Raw genomic sequence first — 24923 nt, 5'->3', positions numbered from 1 at the left:
AACGCACTAGCCACCCGATCTGTCAGGGCTCAGAATTAGCAAATGAAATTGCAGGACACCCCGTTAAATTTGAGTTTCAGATACATAGTGAGTACTTTTTCTAATATAAATATGTCTCGGGAAATACGTGGGACATATTTATATTAAAAATATTCATTTATCTGGGATTTATATGCAGCTAGGTATCCTTTTTTTTTATTTTAATGTTTTTTTTATTTATGAGAGAGAGAGACAGCGTGAGCAGGAGAGGGTCAGAGAGAGAGACACACAGAGAATCTGAAACATGCTCCAGGCTCTGAGCTGTCAGCACAGAGCCCAATGCGGGGCTTGAACCCACAAACCGGGAGATCATGACCTGAGCTGAAGTCGGATGCTTAACCGACTGAGCCACCCAGGCGCCCCATAGGTATCCTATTTTTATCTGACAATCCAGGTTGCATGTATATGACATATTTCACTTTGGCGAATTGAGATAGGGGAAAAGAAAAGAAAATTCAAAATGGAATGAAATTTAAAAGCATTATTTAAAAACCCTCCCCTGCGTGTAATGTGAAGGATGGGAGGGGGTTTGTCCCTATTCCTCATCCCATCCTTCCTGTACAACATGCCTGGTCCACTCTCACAGGCTGACACCCGTGTCAGATGGAGTTTTGCCAACATTTACTGTTTTAATTAAGAAGATAAAACCCACCAGGGGCACCTGGGTGGTGCAGTCAGTTAAGTATCCAACACTTGATCTTGACTCAGGTCATGATCTCACGGTTTGTGGATTCAAACCCCACATCGGGCTCTGGGCTGATGGTGCAGAACTGTTTGGGAATCTGTCTTTCCTTCTCTCTGCTCCTCCCCACTTGCGCTCTCTAGCTCTTTCAAAATAAATAAATAAATTTAAAAAATCAAAANTAATTAAGAAGATAAAACCCACCAGGGGCACCTGGGTGGTGCAGTCAGTTAAGTATCCAACACTTGATCTTGACTCAGGTCATGATCTCACGGTTTGTGGATTCAAACCCCACATCGGGCTCTGGGCTGATGGTGCAGAACTGTTTGGGAATCTGTCTTTCCTTCTCTCTGCTCCTCCCCACTTGCGCTCTCTAGCTCTTTCAAAATAAATAAATAAATTTAAAAAATCAAAAAAAAAGATAATATCTACTGGGGGGGGGGTTTGTGATGGGGGGAAAAAGATGATGGGGCTTAGGATGGGCACTTGTGATGAGCATCAGGTGATCTTTGGACGTGTTGAACCTATTTTGTACACTTGAAAACTAATACTACACTTATGTTAACTGTAATTTAAATAAAAACTTAAAAAAAGATTAAACAACTTATTCACTTGACCTTAGTTTTCTAAAAACTTGTAACAAAATTTTAACCTGGGAATTCTGGAAAATCCTGTGGCAGACACAAACAGAAGTTAAATTAAAAAGTGCTCATATCTTATTCTCAAGGAATAAGAATATTCTTTTTCCCCCACCCTGAAAACACACTTTGTTTCTCAACAATATATTTAAAATTTTTTTTTAATATTTTATTTATTTTTGAGAGAGAGACAGAGACAAAGCGTGAGTGGGGGAGGAACAGAGAAAGAGTGAGATACAGAATACAAAGCAGGCTCCAGGTGCTCAAGCTCACAAACCGTGAGATCGTGACCTGAGCCAAAGTCAGACCCTAAACACACTGAGCCTCCCAGGCGTCCTTCTGAGCAATATATTTTATCATGAAATCTAATTAATGACTCCTCTGTAGCCGAAGTTATTTTTATTGAGATGTACCAAGAAACATTAATGTTCCTGATGTTCACGGCAACTAGTGTAGGCATTCACTAGAGAAACAAGCAAGCTGTTACTGCTGGGTTTGTTGTTTTTTTTTTTTCTTTAACTCTACTGCTTGGGTTTTAAGACTGTCGGGAGTTCTGTGATTGGTGGCCTGTGGGTTGATACTGTTTTTGGAATGGGCTCCCCGGGCCTGGCCTGCGTCTTCCTCAGCACATTATTTCAGTGGCTGAAAAGCCCCAGTGTGTGTGCGTCTCCTGTGATTACCAACCTGCAATACAGATTCTGACTTGCACAATTTCCAGAACTCTGTTGCCAAAGAATAGTGAAATACAAGTACTTGCAGGGCCAATAACTCGTCCTCTGCAGGTTTTTGTGCAAGATTAAGGAGACAGGATTATAGACAGGATCTGCAGTGCCTTTTTCGTGTATACATTAACACTCTTCTCTTGAAGTTGGAAGACTAGAATGTTAGCATCTGGGAAAAAAGAAAATAAGATAACCAGCTTCTCCTAATGACTGTTAATATTTCCCATTATTCAACACTACCTCTGGGTGCCTTTCGGAATTCTGGAGATATTTCAAATGCACACGTGTCAAGTAAAAATAAGAGAGTTTTAAAAACTCAAGTTCTTTTTAATTCAGCTCTGTTAATATGTGGAACACACATGGGTAAGAAAATAGACTAGCCCATGTTTAATTACTGTCAGGTCTAATAATCTAGCCACTGTGCATGGAACAGCTCTCTCTTATTCACTTTAGGGTGTTTTTCTTTTGAAGGGGGAGATTTTTTCATTTTTAATGTTTATCTTTTTGTAGAGAAAGAGAATGTGCACACTCTCTCTCTCACACACACACACACACACACAGAGGCACGCGCGCGTGTGTGCGCACAGGGGAGGGGCAGAGAGAGAGGGAATCCCAAGCAGGCTCTGTGCCATCAACACAGGGCTGGACGGGGGGCTCAAACTCATGAACCATGAGATCATGACTTGAGTCGAAATCAAGAGTCTGGACACCTAACCCACTGAACCACCCAGGTGCCCATGAATGGGGATGATTTTAAAGCCACTTGTTTGATTTTACTCTTCACTATTTCTTAGCAACATTTTCTTCCTCAGATTTAATTTAAACATTTAGGTTGATGTATTTAGGGTTTTAAAGTGCCTTTGCCCTCGGCACTACCCCTGCCTGGTTTTAGCCTGGTCTGACAGACCTGGTTTTAGCAAGCTGATTCTCTTCCTCTATCCAGTTCTTTGAGCTCCTGTTTTCTTTCTTTCTTTCTTTTTTAATGTTTTATTTATTTCTAGGAGAGAGAGAGAGAGAGAGAGAGACAGCGTGAGCAGGGGAGGGTCAGAGAGAGAGGGAGACACATACTGAAACAGGCTCCAGGCTCTGAGCTGGCAGTCAGCACAGAGCCCGACACGGGGCCCGAACCCACGAACCGCGAGATCATGACCTAAGCGAAAGTCGGATGCTTAACCGACTAAGCCACCCAGGCGCCCCTGCACTCCTGTTTTCTTACCACTCCGCTTCTTCACTTCTCCACACATTATGTTAGATATTCTTGCTTTTTGCCCTCCATTATGTTTCCGTTTGGGGGTATAATTCTTGGAATCTTCAACATGGTGCCTTCTGATACTTTCTTGCCATTGGCGAGAGTAATGTGGCAACTCAGCACAGAGGCCCATCGTCTCTTCATGTCATCCTCAACTGTAGGACTGGGCAAGCCTTCAGAGCCCTTGAACCCCCACCNGCATGGGTAAGGAAAGGGCTCCTTTGTCCTGTAGGATTCATCCTTCAAAACCCAGTTTCATTTCACCTTCTTTGCATCTTTTCTGACACACGCGGGAAATTGTCTTCATGCTCCCTCTCTGACCTACATATGCCTTCATTGTTTGCTTTGTCATGCTCTTAGCATTCTGTTCCATTCAGTAAACGTGAGTTTTTCCCTAGCGGACAGACACAGTAATGGGGGTAAGATGCTTCTTATCCAATGGGGAGTAGAGAGAGATGGTCACAAATATTGCATTTAATTACTTTGCCCTGTTACATATTTATTATTGACATGGCTCTTCCCCTCTACTGCACTGGGACTGCCGTTAGCATGGGGAATCATGTCTTGTTGGGTTTTTTCCCCTCTCTGGGAAAAGACCTTGCATTATGGACTAGAATTTAATTGCATATATGAAGTACGTATATTTTACTTTTATTTTGACCTGCGTATCATAACTATACAAAGCACTTACTCATCATCCCACAGAAAATAACAAGGTTAAAAGCCAGTCTCTAAATTCCCAGTTTGATGCTGTGTCCATGTCACTACGTACTTAGAATGTCGAGTAGTACTGGCCACAGCTGTGGGAGAATGTACTGTTTGTTCTTGGTTTTTAATTATAAAATTGGTAATCACTTAATCCAGTATTCAAAGAAAGCCTTCCTCCTACCCTTACAGACCCATTTCCCCTCTCCAGAAGCAACCACTCTTTCCGGTTTTATGTGTATATTTCTCAAGTTACTTTTGCACTTATGAGCGCATACCTACCTGCATGTGTGTGTTTGTGTAGATGTGTGCTTTTTTTATTCAAATGTTAATGTACTACAAATTCTTATGTTTCTTTTTGCACTCGATAGCATATCTTGGAGATAATTTCAATCAGTATATAAAAACCTGCCTTGTTCATTTTTTTTAAAAAAGGATAAACGTATCTATCCTGAGCCATACGTTGACCACATTTAACTAGATTCTTACCGATGGATCTTCGGGTGGCTTCTGATCTTTGGATCTTACAGGTAGTGCTACAGTGTATAATCTCACAAACATGTCACTTCATGTATGCATAAATATTAACTGTGTGATAAATTGCTAGAAATAGAATGGCTGTATCAGCCCTGGGTGTGTGCATTTTAAATCATGGTAGGAATCACAAGATCCCCACTAGACAAGAAGTTCCAGAGTACATTCCCACCAACAATGTAAAACAGGATTTCCTCACACCCTCCCATATATACTATGTCAGCTAACTTATAAAATCTGTTCCTCTTAGGGCAAAAGCAATATCTTATTATAGTTTTCATTTGTATTTCTCTGCTGAGTGTAGCCACTCGGTGGTTAGAAATAGTCACAAGAAAAGAATAATTTGGTCTTTGATTCCGCATACTTGTACATTCAAAACTTTAAAATTCTAACTCCTATACCTACCAGCTGTAGGACCTTGCCAAGATACTTAGGTTTTCTTTACCTCTGTTTCCCCTGTAAAACGAGAATAAAACTGTAAAAACACTCCTGATTTTAAGACTTACCATTAATTTCTATAACACCAAGAAAGGAAAGTGCATCATCTATTATAATGTCGAGACACCATTGATTAGAAGATACTTCTCAACTGGAGAGATGCTAAACTGTAAAGAGCTGTGCAGTGTAAAATTAGTGAAATTTGCCAGGGCCTGCTTTATCGGACTGTCCTAAGGGTGAAGTGGAAGCCTTCTAGAAGATAACTCAGCACACAGTAAGTGCTTAATAAATGACCATTCTTGTTCTTAAAGTAAAATTATACTTTTTTTTTTTAATTTCTGAGAGAGAGAGAGAGAGAGAGAGAGACAGCATGAACAGGGGAGGGCCAGAGAGAGAGGGAGACACAGAATCTGAAGCAGGCTCCAGGCTCTGAGCTGTCAGCACAAAGCCCGACATGGGGCTCGAACCCATGAACCGCGAGATCATGACCTGAGCCAAAGTCGGCCGCTTAACCAACTGAGCCACCCAGGTGCCCCAAAATTATACTTTTTAAATGTCAGCTTCACCGCTAGTATCCGGCACATTAGGGTGCCTCAGTAACCTCAGTAGCTGGTCCTGTTACCATTATTGCTATTAATGCAAACTTAAAGTTACTCCAACCTAAGCTGGGATTTTGTCTGTTTTATCCAGTACATTTTCTTCAACACCTAAAGCAGTGGTTGGCACAGGAGGGCCACTCTGTAAATATTTGTTGATTGAAGAAATTAACCTATTTCTTCCTCCAAAACGTCTGCAGAAGTGTACGTAGAAATCTTAATTTTTCCCGAGTAACAGGTGCTATGGCTGTTGATCTCAGGGTTCTGTGATCTCTAACTTTCTTCTCCCTACCCCCATACTTGCTCAAACCACATGATTTCATTAAAAAAAAAGAAAGAAAGAAAAAAAAAAAAACCCTGAACCCTATGGAGCTCTGCATAAAAAAATCAAACTTTATTTATAAAACCAAAAACCTTGAATAGAAAAGAATATGAATTGAGGATATTGTTGTTATAATTTTTTTTCCTAAATACTAAGTCAAAATGTACATCATGTAATCTGTACAGGTTCCTAATAAAAGTCTGAGAAGATTTGTATAAGTCCTACATTTTAGAGTTTGCATTTTAGAAACACAATATATACCAGAACGCCTGGGTGGCTCAGCTGGTTAAACATCCGACTCTTGATTTCTGCTTAGGTCATGATCTCTTGGTTCCTGAGATCAGGCCCCACTGTAGGGCTCTGTGCTGACATCACAGAGCCTGCTTGGGATTCTTCCTCCCTCTCTGCCCCACTCATGTGCGCACGTATGCACTCTCTCTTTCTCAAAAAGTAAATAAACTTAAATAGAATACAATATGATATTTTTACAACTGATCTTACAGTACATCCATTACGGAAAGAGTAAGGAAATTAGACCTCTTATTTTGAAAGTACCATATATTTTTTGTTTATTTAAGGAAGGAGGGGGGCTACCGGCAGAAGAGGAGGAAAAGAGAGAACCCAAGCAGGCCCGAGTGCAGCACCCGATGCGGGGCTCGAACTCACAAGCCCTGAGATCATGATCTGAGCCAAAATCAAGAGTCACATGTTTAACCAACTAAGCTGCCCAGAAGCCCCAAAATTACCATATTTTTTAAATTGAGCATGTGTCCTTGTGCAAAACCTTTTCTTCTTCCAGGCTATAAAGATGTGGACTTCAGGAAAGTCTTCATTATTACATAAAGTAGATATTCTTTACACTCCGCTTTTTTGAAAAAAAAAATTTTTAACTTATTTATTTTTTGAGAGAGAGAAACAGAGTGCAAGGTGGGTAGGGTCAGAGAGAGAGGGAGACACAGAATCTGAAACAGGCTCCAGGCCATGAGCTGTCAGCACAGAGCCTGACATGGGGCTTTAGCCCACAACCATGAGATCGTGACGTGAGCCAAAATCGGACATTTAATCAACTGAACCACCCGGGCGCCCCTACTTTTTTGAATTTTAGTATTTTCTCACTTTAGACAGATTGATCTGATAGGCTTAGCTTTATTTAACTTGAATTGGAATTGGAATATTGCCATGCAACAAAGGTCCGTTTTGACCCTTCCAGAATTTAAAATGTAATATTCATTTAGTCACTTTTAAAAGGGAGATGTGGGGGCACCTGGGTGGCTCAGTTGGTTAAGCGTTTGACGTCGGCTCAGGTCGTGATCTCGCCGCTCATGGGTCGAGCCCCGCGTCAGGCTCTGTGCTGACAGCTCAGAGCCCGGAGCCTGCTTTTCATTCTGTGTCCCCCTCTCTCTGCTCCTCCCCAGCTCATGCTCTGTCTATCTCTCTCTAAAAAATAAATAAACATTAAAAATACAAAAATAATATAAAAAGGAGATGTAGAGGTGCCTGGGTGGCTCAGTTGGTTGAGTGTCCAACTCTTGACCTCAACTCAGATCTTGATCTAAGGGTCATGGGTTCAGGCCCCACACTGGGCTCCAGTGTGGAACCTACTTAACAAGAAGAAGAAGAAGAAGAATTTTAAAAGGAGATGTGAAATACATCTTTGAATTTGTGTTTTGAAAATGTATTTTTATAAATATTGATATGTACATATATGTATATTAGATATACAAAAAATATGCAGATACATGTCCATGTCATGACTAAAATATAATCTTTAGCTATAATATCAAGATTAGTTGAGATAACGTAATTCCCCCCAAATAGCCCATGTTTTCCAGCTGATAGTATTTTTCCCACTTTATTACCAGCCGCCTTTGAATGGTTTCAAGTGTAGTCAGAAATTAAATGTGGGTGTTTTTACCATAAACTGAGTGGATAGTGTTTGCGTCAGGAGTCTTGTGGAAAACTCAGTGTACGCACCACCTCTGTGCAGCGTGTCCCTGCTCCGGGGCCCCTGTGGTACGAAGAGGAGCCCTCTTGCTCTAGTCCGACCATCTTTATGTGGAGGAAGGTCCCTGCCACACGTTCTAGAAGCCCACGTATCTCACAGCCCCAGCGGCTGATGTGCGCGTCTGACTTCACAGAGCCTCACCTTTCACCTGCTTGAAGAAGGGAAGGTCAGAACCTGAAAATCTGCTCACAGAAACTGAAGCAGACTTCCTCTCCCTACAAAATACTGCCAAGATCTGCAGGTGGCTTAGAAGAGCAGAACAGCCAAGCTCTCACTCAGTCTGTGCCCCAGCGGGTCCGCAGCTGCTGACACCCCAGGCCTGTCTGTCAGCGACACCTCCCGAGGCCTGATCAGCGGTTCAGCGTTCCCTTCTGCTTCTCCAGAGGCTTCAACGAGTGAGCGTTGACCAGTTTCCAGTTTGGTCCCGACGTGCAGAGGTTCTCATTTGTAAATACAGCCAACGGCGGGCCGCCTGGGCGGCTCGGTGGGTTGAGGTCCGACTTCGGCTCAGGTCATGATCTCACAGTTCATGAGTTCAAGCCCCGCGTCGGGCTCTGTGCTGACAGCTCAGAGCCTGGATCCTGCTTCGGATTCTGTGTCTCCCCCTCTCTCTGCCCCTCCCCTGCTCATGCTCTGTCTCTGTCTCCCTCTAGGATAAACAGTAAATAAAAATTAAAAAAAAAAAAAAAAAGACCAGTGGCTTTAACTCATGGATGAGAAATCTTGTTCACATTAAGCATTCATAATAAGTTTTAAATATGTAACAGACGTGCATTTACAGCTTCCCTCAAGGACTGCAAAACGCTTCCCTGGGTATATAATTTCATAGTATCCGGGTAGTAAGTTCACAGCGCGGTAGGCGCGCGGTAGCGTGTTGATCCCTACCAGGGCTTTTCACACCTCCCCAGCCTCTCCCTCCCGGCTTCTCTGCCTTGCTGTTCCTTGATGCTGCTGTTGCCCGTTCCCACCAGGGTTCTGTTCCTTGAGCACGCATGGCCGCCCCCCTGTATCCCAGACGTCTACACAGCGGACGCCGGGGCATTGCCTTTGGGTGGTGCCTCGACAGTGTGGGACCCTGTGGGACTGAACTGATCCTCTCTCTTTACATGCTCTTTACTGCCTTGATGCGTGTTAGCACATCACTCCAGCCGCACACCCGTAGACCACAGGCCATCCTTCCCTTCTCCCTCTCCCTTCACCCGCCCCTTTTGGCCGGTCGTATTTTTCCAGAACTGGTGTGTGTGATTCATCTGGACAGGACCTCAGCGTCTTCGCTGCAGCTGCCTCGGGGCAGGCCTGTGCCGTTTCGCTGCTGGACCTCTTCCTCTGTCCGGGATCAGCCTCCCCGTTTCCAGCCTCACTGGCCTCCCAAACCCCAGTCCTTTCTCCCACTGCTTAGCAGGGTTGTTTGTAAGGTGCACTGCACACTGCATTAATCCCCTGTGCAAAGTACCCCCACAGCCCTCACTGCTTACAGAGTAAGAGCCCCAGGGTGACGCATAAGGCCCGTTATGGCCCACAGCCCCTCCCCTTTCCCCTTGAGCTCCAGCCCTCCCATTTCTGTGCCTTTCCCAGATACTCTGCGCTCAGTCTCCGTTTCCCACGTCTTTGAACTGGCCGCTTTCTCTCTCTAGAAGCTGCAGTTTCTGCCTTCACCTGTCTCGTCTCTCCCTTGAGAAGACCCTCTGGGAGGAAGACTCCTGTGTTCTTCCGCTGCCCACCTGCTCCAGGTGAGGTGTCCCTTTAATGTGCTCATTATTGTCCTTCCGCCTCCCCTGGACTGTGGACGCTTTGAGGACCAACATTGGGTCAGTCGGGTGTGTCACCCCGAAGGATCAGCGCAGTGGCCCACACACAGTAGATGTTCAGTAAAAATTCATTTAAAGGACGAAGGTGATGATTTTCCGAGGTCTCACTGTCTCTCACACAGGTACTCTTGAATATGTATCTCCCAGGCATCTTCAGTGTTCTGTGCCCACCTGGTAAATTAAAAAGCTGTGTGAACAAGCAGTGGTTTCCATATTTCATATTTCAAAGACATCTTTTCTATTCTGCCAGTTATGTTCCACTTACATAAAATTCAGGGGAATGATCTGGAAGCAGGGTGTGCTTCTGGAGCTCTCTGAAGAGTGCAAGCTTCTCATGATGGAGTGTGCTCCTTCCCAGCCACAGGTCCACAGTAAGATCACCTGGGGTGCTTAAAAATTGACTGATGCCTGAATCGCACGTGCCTGCGCAACTTGTGTGAGTGTGTGTGTGAGAGTGTGTGAATGTGTGACGTTGCTTCCAAATGCTCTAAGTGAGATTATGCTACTTGGCATCGTTATAAAGTTATGCTTTCCCATCTCAGCTGAGCCCTCAACTGGGATCCTTTCCTGCATCTGCACACAGCCCCCCTCCCATTTCTCCTGGCACTTACCCTAAACATTTATGACCCTTGTACCTCACCCCCACCTGTACTGTGCATGTGCACGCGTGCGCATGCGCGCGTGCACACACACACACACACACACACACTCTGCCCCCTCTGAGTTGGTCTTCTGTTGATACAGCTCAAACAGCAGATCTGAATCTACCATTTTGAATTTCTAGTTTTACCCATATTGTATTTAATCTGATAACGTGACCTACCATTACGGATCCTAACCAATTTACTGGATATTTTATTTAGGATTATGGTATGAATAACCCAACTCATGCTGGTTTCAACAAAGAGATAATTTATATTTATAGTTTATTGGCTCCCTTAATTAAAAATCAAGATAGGGTGGGGGATGGGGTAGATGGGTGACAGGTTTCAAGAGGGCACTTGTTGTAATGAGCCCCAGGTGTTGTATGTAAGCGATGAGTCACCGAATTCTCCTGAAACCAGTATTGCACTGTATGTTAACTAGCTAGAATTTAAATTAAAAACTTTAAAAAATATATTTGAATTAAACATTGCATTAAACAAGGCTTGATTCAGAACTGAGAGGGAGTCACCACTAGCAATCCTTGTTCTACTACTGGGCGGGCTTTGATAGATCAGCTCTTCTCAGGCTCACCTCCCTGGAGGTAGCAAAGTGGCTGCTGTAGCCCCATCCATCGTTCCTCATGCTACCAAATACAGAGAGGGCAACAGGCCACTCTCCTGGAAGATCCAACTGAAGCCCCATGCAGCCCGATTGATTTGGGTTGTGTGCACTTTACTGAATTTGGAGTTAGATTGACTTAAGCTAGCCAGGATTCTCACCCCAAGAGCAGAGGGTGCAATTAACCCACTTAAGCCACAATGGCTACACGGTGAGGGAGGTGGGGTGAGTGGGTGGAGAGTGAGTTCCCCAAGAAATAATGAAAAAGCAACAGGGGTGCCTGGATGGCTCAGTCAGTTAAGTGTCCTACCTTGGCCCAGGTCATGATCTCAAAGTTCGTGGGTTCGAGCCCCACATCGGGCTCTGTGCTAACAGCTCAGAGCCTGGAGCCTGCTTCAGATTCTGTCTCTCCCTCTCTCTCTGCCCCTCCCCAGCTTGTACTCTGTCTCAAGGCCTGCTTAGGATTCTCTTTCTCTCTCAAAAATAAACATTAAACAAAAGGCAACAACAGCTCTTCACAATAATACAAATTATGATCATATTGTCTACAAGGACTTAACCAACATTTGAGCAAAGTGCTTTGAATGTGAAGTGTCACACGTACGTGTATAGTAAGATTGCTGGGCCATACTGGACCATTTCGAATTTCTAGTGAAGTGAACACAAAAAAATATTTATAATATGTTCTACTTTTTAAGCAGTCTATTTTTATAAGTAGTATAAGAAATCACTCCATCATAGAATTTGTGAATTTAATATTTTTTTTTTTACAAATGTTAAGACTCACTGTACTAAATACTTACTGGAAGTATGATAAATAGAGTCTGAAGAACTGACTTCAAACAGGTTTTGTCGCTTGACTTTGGAGCTCTTTTCTCTGATCACTAGTTTTGTTGCCTGATAGGCACACACATAAGTCATACCTGTCTTCTCTATCCGACAGAGTTACCATATGGAATGAGATCATGTATGCTAACGCAGACAATAAGAAAATACAGTGAGGCCACCTGGGTGGCTCAGTCAGTTGGGTGTCCAACTTCGGCTCATGATCTCATGGCTCCTGGGTTCAAGCCCCACATCGGGCTCTGTGCTGACAGCTCAGAGCCTGGAGCCTGCTTCAGATTCTGTGTCTTCCTCTCTCTCTGACCCTCCCTTGCTCACGCTGTCTCTTTCTGTCTCTCAGAAATAAATCAAACATAAAAAAAAAAAAAAAAGCACAGTGAATTGTTACTGTTTCACCACCTCATCAGGTTGAGTTTACCGGGCCAAAGACAAGGTCATTGTAACTAAAATGTAATTCTGTACTACTAACGCATTGCCTTTGTTACTTAAAACCTGTTTTGTTTTTGTTTTTGTCTGAAGACTCCAAGTAGCTTATGTAAAAAGCCCCTAATAATATGTCTTAGGATAAAATAGGAAGAACCGTGTTGTTTACCCACAAAATCGGAGTCATTGCTATGGTGGCAGATAAAAGCCCAGGCTTCTGGGGAGCAAAGGCAAATAGGTAAACAGCCAAGTACACAGCTTTTGTTTTTTACTAACAGGAAGTATTATCATTCAGGAGGAGTGACAGCCTTTTCTTAAGGCAGATTTCTAAGTAGAATATGTCCCATCAATCTTTCTGTTCAGGGGCACTGAACAGCATAATGGGCCCGCGTTGTCCCACACAACTTACAGAACCCAGTAAGCTTTGAAACTATTTTGGACAGTTTTTAATAGAGAAGCACTCTACCCTAGGTTTTAATATGCCATTTTGTAGCTGTGCAGTGTGGGCAGTTTGCTTAACTTCTCTGAGCTAATCTCTAAAATGGAAATTTAGAAAAATAGCACCTACCCCCTAGGGTTATTAGAAGGAATTTGAAAACAAAGGGAATATATGTTAAAGAGATGGGTACAGTGTTCTGAATGTAGTAAGTGCTTAATAAATGTTAGCTGTTACAGTTGTCTTTACAAACTCTTATTGTTCAGGAAACACTTTTTGTTATACTTAGATATCTATAAAAGATTGTTAACTTTATTGTCGTTAAAGCGCATATGTGATTAGATACTAGACAGTATCACCAGGGTCCTTCAACTGGAAGGGGCAGAAAGGGGGGGGATGGGGACAGAGAGAGAGAGAGAGAGAGAGCGAGAGANTGGGGACAGAGAGAGAGAGAGAGAGAGAGAGAGAGAGAGAGAGAGAGAGAATCCCAAGCAGGCTCCATGCTGCCAGTGCAGGGCTTGAACTTAACAAAACCGTGAGCTCATGACCTGAGCTGAAACCAAGAATCAGATGCTTAACCAGCTGAGCCACCCAGGTGCCCCTGTGTGCCTGTTTTTTAAGCTTTAAACTTTTAAAATAGCGCTGAGGCAGGTCAAGATATCCTGACAGTTAGTGAAAAGCCTGTGGAGGGAAGGGTCAAAAAGCTAAGTCACATGTGTGAACCCAGAGTGGACCTCCTAATTCACCCCGCACCTTAGAACCTGCTCAGATGTGTGGGGACCCATCAGCACCGTGGCCTGATTGACATGACCCCGCCTTCCCTTACATCAGCAGCCTTGTCCTGTGGCGCTGTCTTTATTTTTTTTATTTTTTTTTAAATTTATGTTTTATTTATTTCTGAGAGAGAAAGAGAGAGACAGCATGAACAGGAGAGGGTCAGAGAGAGAGAGGGAGACACAGAATCTGAAACAGGCTTCAGCCTCTGAGCTAGCTGTCAGCACAGAGCCCAATGCGGGGCTCGAACTCACAACCGTGAAATCATGACCTGAGCCGAAGTCGGACGCTTAAGCGACTGAGCCACCCAGGTGCGGCGCTGTCTTTAAACTCTAACCGCCTTCCCTCCAGGAACCCCCCCCCCCCATAAAGGCAGGAGAAAAGATAGACTAACTGTACTGATAACTCTGGATATAACCCTAAGTCACATGACCTTATGTATACCAATATATTGGTAACAGATAGATATTGATGTTTGTCCCTTAAATAGTCAAAGTAATAGGGTCTATATTTACAATCATTGAGGGGCTTCTGGGTGGCTCAGTCGGTTAAGCATCCAGCTTCAGCTCAAGTCATGATCTCACGGTTCCTGAGTTGAGTCCCGCGGCGGGCTCTCTGCTGCCAGCACACAGCCCTCTTAGGATGAACTGTCCCTCCCCCACTCACACTCTCTCTCTTGCTCTCATGCTCTCTCTCTCGCTCTCTCTCAAAAATAAACATTTTTTTAAATATTTATTTGGGAGAGAGCATGAGTGGGGTAGGGTCGGAGAGAGGGGAAGAACAGAGAATCCAAAGTGGGCTCCACTCTGACAGGAGAGAGTCAGAAGAGAGCCCAACGCAGGGCTCGAACCCGTGGACTACGAGAAAATGACCTGAGCTAAAGTCAGACGTTCGACTGAGTTAGACCCTGAGGTGCCCCACAAAAATAAACAGACATTTAAAAAAATAAGACTCACTGGATGTTAGCACTGGGAGGAACTGTAAGGTCAACTTAGTACAGCCCCTTCTTTTTTCGATCTTTTTCATTTAGGTATGGGAGCCGAAGCCCGCAGGAGCTAAGCTGCACAGGCAGGCAGGTGGCTAATAAGAAAACTGTACCTTAAAATCATGTTGGCTCCCTCCCATCCCCTAGGCCTTCCACTTCACCACAAGATGTTTTTTGGTTTTCTGATCATTGTTGTTCCTGTGTGCTTGTGGTTCTTGTGGATTTTCGGTATTCGCATTCTACAGAATAAAACACCTGTTCCTTCCAATTATTCCTCGACTCAGAACTCCAGTGCATCCCATCTGGGGGCAAACTGGGCTTAGCATTTTAAGCCCCCGAGGTGGATTTAAACTTGACTGGCTCAACTCCGTGTGAATTTCCAGGTTACTTGCCTTTTGTCAGAGCCCAGGTATATAGACTGTGGAAGTTCGAGTGGTTTACTGTCAGACAGCTACCATTTTTGGGTTCTGTGGACCCGTAGTGGGTTTGGATCAAAGACAGCAGCCGCAGCTTGCCTGTTTCCTTCCGCTGCTGGCAGAAAGCCACAGAACTGGCCAGGCTAGTGGTCATTCCCTTAGTCCCTGGCAGGATTCCCATACCCTGCACCCAAGGAATTACAGCGGCTCGGGTTGGGAACCCAGGGTGGCGAGAGGAAGGTATGGCAGAAGTCACCAGTGCCAGGATGAGAAAGTCCTGCCAGGGAGAGCTATACTTGATTGTTCTGTCGCGGGGCCGTAAGTCTCGTAGCCGTGAGTTTCCCTCTGCACGAGCGGCCACCCTGGCACGTAAGAAAGTGTTCCTGAAGACTATTTAACAGTACTGTGGAGCAAGCACTTAAAATGCGCCAGAGTTCAGGAAGCACTTACGGAAGAGTATATTCAGAGGGGCGCCTGGGTGGCTCAGTCGGTTAAGCGTCTGACTTCGGCTCAGGTCATGATCTCGTGGTTTGTGAGTTCGAGCCCTGCGTCAGGCTCTGTGCTGAAGCAGGCCTTGAGCCTGCTTGGGATTCTGTGTCTCCCTCTCTCTCTCTCTGCCCCTCCCCCACTTATACTCGGTCTCTCAAAAATAAAAATAAAATGTTAAAAAAAAAAAAAAGAGTATATTTAGTATAATGCCAGTATTGTGTGTCTGTATTTCTGAACTGTCGACTTTTTAGATTATGATTTTCTATAAGGTGGGGGGGGGGGAGGAATAAATATTACTTTCTTTTAAGCAAGCTGCAACTAGGCCAGAGGAAATTTGGATGACTCCAGATTATTTTCAAGATCTGGTTGGCTCTGATAATTTTTTTAAGTGTCTTCTCTGTTTTGAATGTAAACATCACTGGGGCGCCTGGCTGGCTCAGTTGGTAGAGCATGAGACTTGGATCTCGGGGTTGTGAGTTCGAGTGAGTCCTAGAGATTCCTTAAAAATAAAGTCTTGCCATTTTCAACAACCTGCATGGAACTAGAGTGTATTATGCTAAGCAGAATAAGTCAGTCAGAGAAAGAGAAATATCCTATGATTTCACTCATATGTGGAATTTAAGAAACAAATGAACATGGGAGAAAGGAAGGAAAAATAAGAAAAAACAGGAAGGCAAACCGTAAGAGACTCTTAAATACAGAGAACAAACTGAGGGTTGCTGGAGGGGCGTTGGGAGGGAGGGCTAGATGCGGGATGGACATGTAGTGATGAATCCCTACATTCGACTTCTGAAACCATTATTACACTATATGTTAACTAACATGGATTTTAAAAACTAATATGAAATACAGCCTTTAAAACTCAGTCGCTGAATTTTGGAAATACCAATTGTTCATGACGGGTAATGCCTTTTGGGTGTTCACTCAATGACATCTAGTTCTAGAAAGATGCATAGCTTCTGTATCAGTTTAATTTTGACTTTACTGTTGAACCATTTAATGGTGTATGTGTATGTTTCGATCACAACTCCTTTTCTCTCATACATGCATCTTCATTACTTTGGCGAGGCCCATGTTATTCTGTGTGTTTCAGAAAGTCAGCATGATCCAGGCAAAAGGAACCTGATGCTGGCCACGCCAGTGCTCAGGTTTCAGAAGTAAACCAGATACACATTTCCGGTGGTGGGGGGGAGGTACTGCAAAAGGCAGCAGTCGTTTTAGGGTTCGTAACACTGGAGACAGACAAAGGCCATAAAATCTCAAAGGTTACTCTAACGTGCTATTGTGCAGTTCAGAGCACTGAGTTATTTATGTTACATTTTCACTGATTTGAACTAGAGTCGGGGGAGATGGGAAACTCCTTTAATCACATCCTGAACCAATAAGGGCCAAAGATGTCTGTTGAATATGTACCTCTAAATGAATGTAACACTACTTACTCATTCAGCTTGCAAATCAGAGTCCTAATGTATGCAAGGCCTGAATTAAGGGAAATATTTTCAAATATTTTAAAGGAGCACTTTTCATTACTTTCAAGTAATTAAACAAATTCAGTATTCCAAGGAAGACTACTTTGTGATTCTTTTTCATGAGTAGGTAAAAATGACACATTTTCTAAGATACCAGTAAGACTTTAAGAAGGAAAGTAGTTGTCAACTACAGAAAAAGTCTTAACCTAGCCTGTTATTAAAATAATACAAACTTAATTTACAGTGAAGCATCATTTTCACCTATAAAATTAGTAAGGATTTTTTTTTCTTTTTTTTACAAATAGTTTATTGTCAAATTAGTTTCCACGTAACACCCAGTGCTCATCCCCACAAGTGCCCTCCTCCATGCCCATCCCCCCCTCCCCCCCCCCACATCCATCAGTCCTCAGTTTTGGTCAGCATTCAAGAGTCTCTCACGGTTTGCCTCTCTCCCTCTCCCCCACCATTTCCCTCCTTCATCTCCCCAATGGNACCTCCACCGCAGCAACTTCTTACTTGACACATCCCCAAAAGCAAGGGAATCAAGAGCAAAAACTAAGGATTTTTTTTAATGTTTTTATTTATTTTTGAGAGACAGAGAGGCAGAGCAAGAGTGGGTGAGGGGAAGAGAGAGAAGGGGAGACACAGAATCTGAAGCAGCCTCCAGGCTCTGAAGTAGCCTCCAGGCTACGAGCTGTCAGCACAGAGCCCGACGCAGGGCTGAGTCATGAACCGTGAGATCACGAGCTGAGCCGAAGTCAGACACTCAACCGACTGAGCCACCCAGGCACCCCTAAGATTACTAAAGATGTTTAAATTTAGACTACTCAGTAAATAAATAAATAAAGTTAGACTACTCAGCACTGGAGGAGAACATAAATTTAAGAAAAAGCCTTCAAGTTATCACGTAGCTCAGCAGTTCAGCTTCTGAGAATCTGTTCTAAGGAAATAATCTTAAGACAGAAATGCTACCTTTCACAATAATGTCCACTATATTATTAATAATAGGGAGAGAGCAGAAACTTAAATTAACGTCTACCATTAAGGAAGTCGATTGTATGAGTCAATCATAGTATATACGTGCAGTGTAATGACACCTAACGGATAAATATTATTTACACAGAATTTATAACAATGTGGAAAATGCTCATATTTTTAGAGAAAGGATGATAACAAAATTTTACATAAGCTAGGATGCCAGTTCTATTTTAAGACATAATAATGAAAGGGGTGCCTGGGTGGCTTAGTTGGATAAGTGTCCGACTTTCGCTTAGGTCATGATCTCACGGTTCGTGGGTTCGAGCCCCGCGTCGGGCTCTGTGCTGACTGCCAGCTCAGAGCCTGGAGCCTGTTTCAGTCTGTGACTCCCTCTCTCTCTGACCCTCCCCTGCTCACGCTGTCTCTCTCTCTGTCTCCTAGAAATAAATAAACATTTAAAAAAAAAACAAAACATAATAATGAAAAGGGGAAAAAATACTAAAATTTTTAAAATCTCCAGCTCAGCCATTTCACTTAAGGTCTTAATTATATTAATATGCATAGTCACTCCTGTTTTCATTATGGCTACAAGAGTAAGAGTAAAAGTAGGCTGTTCTCTTTCCAAATTATGCCCCACGTCCAGTTATACAGGCCATAATATAATTTTTATGGGAAAGCAGAAATATCTTCAGATTTTTCTAAATAGTTTCACTTCCATTAGCCTTTTTATATTTGTGGGTTTTAATGTATTATTTATCTAATTTTGGCTACATAACTCTTCTGGAAGAAGTTTGTGTTCCCTGGAATTTTCTCCCTTCCTGCCTATCTGTCTACCTCCCAAAACTCCGAATTCCGAATGGTATTTCAGTGACTAGCAGGAACTGGAACCGATGTATTTGTTTAAAACAAATTTTTTTTAGGTCCCATAGCGCATGGGGATTATTTAACATTTTCTAAGCACACATGATCCATTTCCAAAGACAAAGCACTTTGTGTTCCTCTAGTTATTTTTATGTAAAGCCATTAAAGAAACAGGAAACATCTTTGGACCACCTTTCTCCCTACAGCTTCCCCAAAAATAGTCATCAGGATTAAACATAGCAGATTAAAATGGTTTCCCCTAGGTTCCATGGAGAAAGGCTGCAACGAAACACTAAAGCATTTGGGGTTATTTATAATAAAGCCCGGGCAGGAGACGCAGGATGCCAGCCCACGCGTCAGGCAGACGGCGGCAGCTGCTTTGTTACTACGTGGCACTGTCCCATGCTGCATCACACGGGGAGTGGGTACTGTTTGACAGATACTGTCATCAGTTCAAACATTATTAAAATAATTCAAAAGCTTCTTTCTTNATCTTAAGGACAGGCTGTCTGGTTTGCTCGGGCTTTCCCGGCTCTGCAGCTCGGGGCTCCAGCAGTGAAGGTTCCCATGCCAGGTTTTGCATCTAGCCCAGCCTGAGCTCCGACTTTTCATCCCACTGGGACAGAGTAGCTATGTTCTTGGCGTTTTCTGCCTATTACCAGTTAGGGTCTGTGAACAGAATCTCCATTTGTGAGAACCTCATTGTGGATCGCACGCAGTGGTCTTTTCATTTTGATTGATGGTTCTGGTTCTGCACCATCTGGCTTCTGATAGGCTGCATTAATCATATCCTGAACTAAGAAAGTGTAGACATGTCTGTTTAATATGTACCCATACATAATGTAACATTAGTTATTCATTCAGCTTGCAAAACAGAGTCATAATGTATGCAAGGTCTTTATATAGTAAAGCATAAATATTAATATGCGACCCATTAATGCTGTTTTTACTTGTACTAACCTCCCACTAGTACATTTGTTTATGAAGATTGAGGAATTAAGAGAAAGAAGACCATGTGCACATTTACATGAACATATATAATTTCACTCATGTCTTATATGAGTTTAGAGCGATGTATGTCTATAATACTTATCTTACACATATTTATTGTATGTATGTCCAGTTGCCTCTCAAAATACAGGTTAGATACAAGCGGCACAGATTTACTTTTTCTCACGTGAACTACTTGCATCAAATGTAGGTCATCTGTTTGCTGAGGTTGCTGGGGGTATATGTGGCCCTGCTCTTTTGTGCTGCCGCTGGCTGGGTCCACTTTTGACACAGTCTGTCCCCTGCTGTGTAATAACATCCAGAAAAAAGAAAGGAGAGGAGAGAGACAGACAGAAAGACAGACGGACAGACAGACCAGGGCAGGCCGGATTGGAATTCACAAGTCCAAGTTTGCTCCAGATATAGGACCATCATACTTCTCAGTAGCTTAAATTTGGTTTTAGAAATTTGCCAGGACCTTTCCCAGTTAAGAGAGATTTAGTGTGCATTAATCATAATCCTTTCAGTACCTAGAGGAGGAAGGGTAAGGGGATTTAAATTCTCATGGGAATTTACCTTGTGCAAAATTGCTAGAGCATATTTCTTGAGGTAGCAAATTAAAACCATAACTTCATAAAACACATTCTATGTTTTATTAATTATGTTTTGTCATAACAGCACTCTGTTCCTCTGTGGTCACATCTTCTCGTATGTGCCCCAGATTCCAAATATGTATCTTAATGGATTATACTATTGAAGAGTGAGCGACGATTAATGCTTGCGTGTTGCCGAATGCAAAATACAGTCTGTAGTGTAACAGTAATCGATCACGGAATAATGCATGGGACACAAGGCAGATGATCATAGTTTTTGCTGAGAAATAAGTAAACTATAGCTTCTGTTTGAAACATCATTTCAGCGAGGTTTAATTAGTCACATACGCACTGTGAGTGGTACCAATAGACGCTCTCTAAAATGTAACACATGGGTCCAGACTGACATCTTTACAGTTTAAGATATTGCGGTAACATATATAAAGCTGGGGAAAAAATCATTTTAGGAGTAAATTCAGTAAAATTAAATATTCTGTCCACCCATTTCTTACTTTAAAGGTATTTTTAGATGTTTCCTCCAGTAATTTAGATCCCATTATTGTTTAATTCGCCCTATTAGTTGTTTTTTTAAAAAAATACATTCACTGGGAGCAGTGCATCGACAAACTAGAGAACAGAAAATCTATGGTAAACAGGCTTCTGACCATGAGAACACTGATGTAATTCTGGCATTTGTAAAAAGTACCAGTTTTGCCATGAGAAGGCAGGGGTTCAAGCGTTGGCTCCACCACATGACTACTTGGATGGTGTTGAAAATGGGTCCAAACTGCCTGGCCTGTCTCCAGATTAACCCTCCTTCTAAGATATGGTAGCCTTGGTGAGCTTTTTATCTAAAACACAATTATCTTTAATAATCTCAGACCTGATTTCGTATCTTAAACCTGGAGTTCAGTCGCTGCTCCATCTGCCGTTAGTGTTTGTGAGGGTCAAATAAGATGGCCATGCGTGCTATACACTTTTAAATGCTGTAAAAATTTAGGTGCTGTCATTTTTGTTGATCGAACTTTCCTGAATTTCTTCTGTTCTGTTCATGAGACTTTGCACTGGGATCCATTCTCTTTCTGTCACAGTAAATTTAAGAAGCAGTGAAATGATGAATACATGCGTTTCCTGCTGCTTAAGGCCCTCTTCTTGTATAAATTCCCCCTAGAGTTTACGGCTGGGGCCGAGCACTATTTCTTCCCCCGTACAGGACCATATGCTAGAGAAATATGGCATAATTCAATTTCCTTCTTCGGGCAACGTATGAACTATTGGACTGTGTGCTTCCTTAAAATTAAGGACATTCATTCTGAAGCTCGGACAGGACTGAAATGGGGTGGGGGGATGCTTTTAAACCAAAACATTTTATTAGTTCAGGGACGCAGTGCCAAAATGACAGCTTTCTAAGGCCATGGCTCTACTTCCTTGTCGGAGAACAGGGCCACGCAGGAGGCAGGGCATGAACAGATGGACAAGTTAGCAAACTAGACAGCTTCTGCCTTCTTCCACAAGTCGTCATTAGACTTGGATTCAAGATGCAGTGAACCCCCAGAATGATAAATACACCTCTTTCAAATGCATAGATACAAAAACATGTCAGTTTTAAATCTGTAGCATTTTAATGAATCTATACTCTTAGGTCATGAATATATGAACACTTACATTATTATTGCATTTTAAGCACTTTTTAATGTTTCTAGCTTGTCTGAAGGACAGCCAGACAGACGTATGGTTCTCCAAATCCAGGAAAAATAACTTCCGTTCTAGGCTGTCTTTTGTGTTCCCTTTGACTGGAGGTGAAATCAGGTATCCTCTCTGCACTCCATCTCATATCCCAGAGCAGATTTTTATGTCTGCAAGTGGTGTAAGGCTTGCCCTGATACCAGCACTGTCCATGGGACTCGCTGTCATCATATGAAATTTGACCTTCTATTCATTTGACTAGTCAGGTACTGTATGCATAGAGTGCCACTAATGCCAGTACTGTTAAATACTGTGTTATCACTAATAGCGTTAATAGCAACGCCTAAAGATCTTTTAAAGGAAGTGCGTTCTAGAAGTTTAACTGAAGATCATTTGACACTTTGAAAGCGGGAGGAAGGCGGTGCTATCACCACACCTGAAAAAGGTTGTGGGAACCAAGACTAATTAATTCTTGGATTCAGACAAATTTATTCCTCATTCCCCTAAGACCTAAAGATGCCCATGTTTTCTCCCCTAAACATACACGTGGAGGTTTGTCTACCAGTTCACCAAGGACACAATGGCCCCAACTTGCCTTCTTGGGTTTCGCTTCAGACTTGAACTATAACCCAGAAACTGAGCACATACCTGTTCAAATAGCTGTCTAGTGCTTTGTCCTTCACAACACTACACTGTTTTGACTCTATTTCAAATCATAAAGATAATCCTGAGGAGTTACTTCCTAGCTGTCTCTCCTGCAATAAATGATTGTTAATAAATGAATAAATAATTTGCCCGCTACTTCTCCCAAAGGCTTCCAAGACTATTGATAGTCCATACTAGATGTCTACTGTAGCCATGTCCCCACCACCCCACCACTCCATGCGAATGTGTCCTGTCCCATATCCGTGACCATCAGATACACTGATTGGAATATAAGCAGGAAACCACTGGAAGGGGCTGGCGGGTGGGACAGTCATGCATTATGCAGAGTTTATCAGCATTAATGTGACCAGAAGGTCACCAAGACTCCTCAGATTTATAATGGGGAGAGAACTTTTGCTTTCAGAATCCCTCCTCTCCTAGTTAACCTGGGACCCTGCCGTGGTGTAGCTGCAGGCTGAAGACCGTGTTCTTGCCAAAACTATTTATTTTTAGTAATAGTTGATCAACCTGTGTACTACTCGTTATGAGTCATTTCAGTTATTTAGTCTGTACTCAACCTTCACTGCCAAAGGTGGATTTGTCGTGTGAAGAAAAGAACTACCCCTTCTTTTTTTCTTTTCCATAGCCCGTTGCTGTTTTCAAAAGGTAGTTAAAGCATGAAAAAGCCTTGAAATGATCAATATATGAGATATTCTTCTAAGTATATGAGATACATATTTTTTCAAAGAGCCTTTATTTTTATGATTTGGGATTTTTTTTTAATAAAACATAAAAATGTGAATCGGTTTCCCTTTCTAAAGCAATAATTCTTCATTAAAAGAACCTATTCATGGGGTAAAATGATGGCATGATTGCTGTTTCAGCTCATTATTTGCAGATGGCAGACACACGGTATAATGAAAGGGAGAGTCTCTTAAATGGTCAATGTCACTAAATGTTGGAGGAGCTGGGAAGCTGCATGTCTGGTCCAGTGACTTACAGGCCATGGGGTCCGTATTTTTCCCAGGAGCGGGAAGTCTTAACGTCATGGCTACTCAATTTTCCATTCCCCGTTTACTGTTTATAATCCTTTCTACAACAGTTCTCTAGGTAACCAAGACATGTGCCTGGTTGGTACCCAGCATTTTGTCCTTCCTTCTTCCTATCTCAGTTCAGTTGTATTCTTGCTGGGATTTTTTTGTTTTTCGTTTTTTGTTTTTTTTCATTTTCCCCTTCCTCCCTTGAACATTAGCAGAGCAGTTCACCTCAATGTGTATCACCAGGGTCATGTTTTTGTTTCCAGTGACGCTTGGTAGCCCTCCACCCCAAAGATCTGGGTTGTATACCCATCTGCATTTTGTTTGGCAAAAGAAAACAGTCCTCCAAATACGTTCAGTAACTTAGCCATAGTAACCAGCGTCATCAGGGTGCGCACGCGCGTGCCTGAGGTTGTAGGCGACCATTCATTTTGTCATTTCAACCACAGGCAGCCACGACCCAAAGCTTTTTCAGTGCCCATTCTGCAGTAAGCATCATTTTATGTCTCACATCTCGTAATCCAAAGTGGTTAAAGCATCTAGCCACTGCAGCGCATATCAGGAAGAGCAAGTGTTTCACAGTGCAAGTGAACCTGGCTGGGAATGTGCGTTCCCTCGTTTTCCAGCTGTAAAACTTTGGGCACATGTCCCAGTCTGTCTGCCCCTCACCTTTGTCATCTGGTAAAAAAGGGGGAATAGTGTCTCCTTTTAGCCAGAAATAAACCTCTGAGAACAACTGATTCATTGTAAGTAAATACTCATAAAATCTCTTACCCATTTCCTTTCCCTTCCTTCTAAACAATTACTATTTAATATGCTCGGTAGTCTAGACACTTAGAAATACTGAATTATTAAATATTTTCATGTTTTATTTCTCATGTTGTTCCATGGCATTTGAGAAAAATACATCCTAATGAAAACATGCACACATCATGCATTAGCTTAGGGAAGCCCATTTTTATACATAAATTCAAAGTCAGATCCAACCCTGGAGAAAATTGTGAAGTAAAGTTTGCCTCTTCCAGCTGTTAGTGTCTCCTTTCCCCTTTGCGTGACCTATTCATTGCTTGTGACCTCGACAGCCTCGTGCTGTCTCCAGTCATCCACGGTCAAGACTGCTTTCAGGAAAGAATGTGATAAACACTTCCATTACGAGGTATAAATTATTGAAAAGGGTCAATACGAGACTCTCCCTGACGCTTTTCATTTTAAGGAAAGAAAGAAGGATTTAATTTAAGCTCAAGTATTAAGTAGTAATTGTTGATTCTCACATATTAATGAACTTTACTATTTTTAA

At 42.6% G+C, this 24923-nt stretch overlaps 1 protein-coding gene and 1 long non-coding RNA gene across 8 annotated transcripts in view; one reads left to right on the top strand and one right to left on the bottom strand.

The window, feature by feature from the left end:
- CDKAL1 (CDKAL1 threonylcarbamoyladenosine tRNA methylthiotransferase) overlaps nt 1-24923 on the top strand; it is a 700075-nt gene that overhangs the window by 532038 nt on the left and 143114 nt on the right. The window contains exon 14 of one of the 7 annotated variants that reach the window (XM_077769572.1): nt 7913-8513. The exons of the other annotated variants lie outside the window; for them this stretch is intronic. Within the exon in view, the coding sequence (XP_077625698.1) occupies nt 7913-8086 (174 nt within the window). The 3' untranslated portion in view covers nt 8087-8513. Of the gene's footprint in view, nt 1-7912; nt 8514-24923 lie in introns of those variants that run through there. 7 annotated transcript variants of the gene reach the window in all.
- LOC144235958 (uncharacterized) overlaps nt 9797-24923 on the bottom strand; it is a 48228-nt gene continuing 33101 nt past the window's right edge. The window contains exon 3 of the long non-coding RNA XR_013336373.1: nt 9797-9909. This is a non-coding gene — a long non-coding RNA (uncharacterized LOC144235958). The remainder of the gene's footprint in view (nt 9910-24923) is intronic.

This window comes from Crocuta crocuta, unplaced genomic scaffold (assembly GCF_008692635.1).
Source record: "Crocuta crocuta isolate KB4526 unplaced genomic scaffold, BGI_CrCroc_1.0 scaffold145, whole genome shotgun sequence".
Classification (NCBI taxonomy): Eukaryota; Metazoa; Chordata; class Mammalia; order Carnivora; family Hyaenidae; genus Crocuta; species Crocuta crocuta.
Note: the sequence above shows the minus strand (reverse complement) of the source record. Positions and strands in the feature narration are given on the sequence as shown.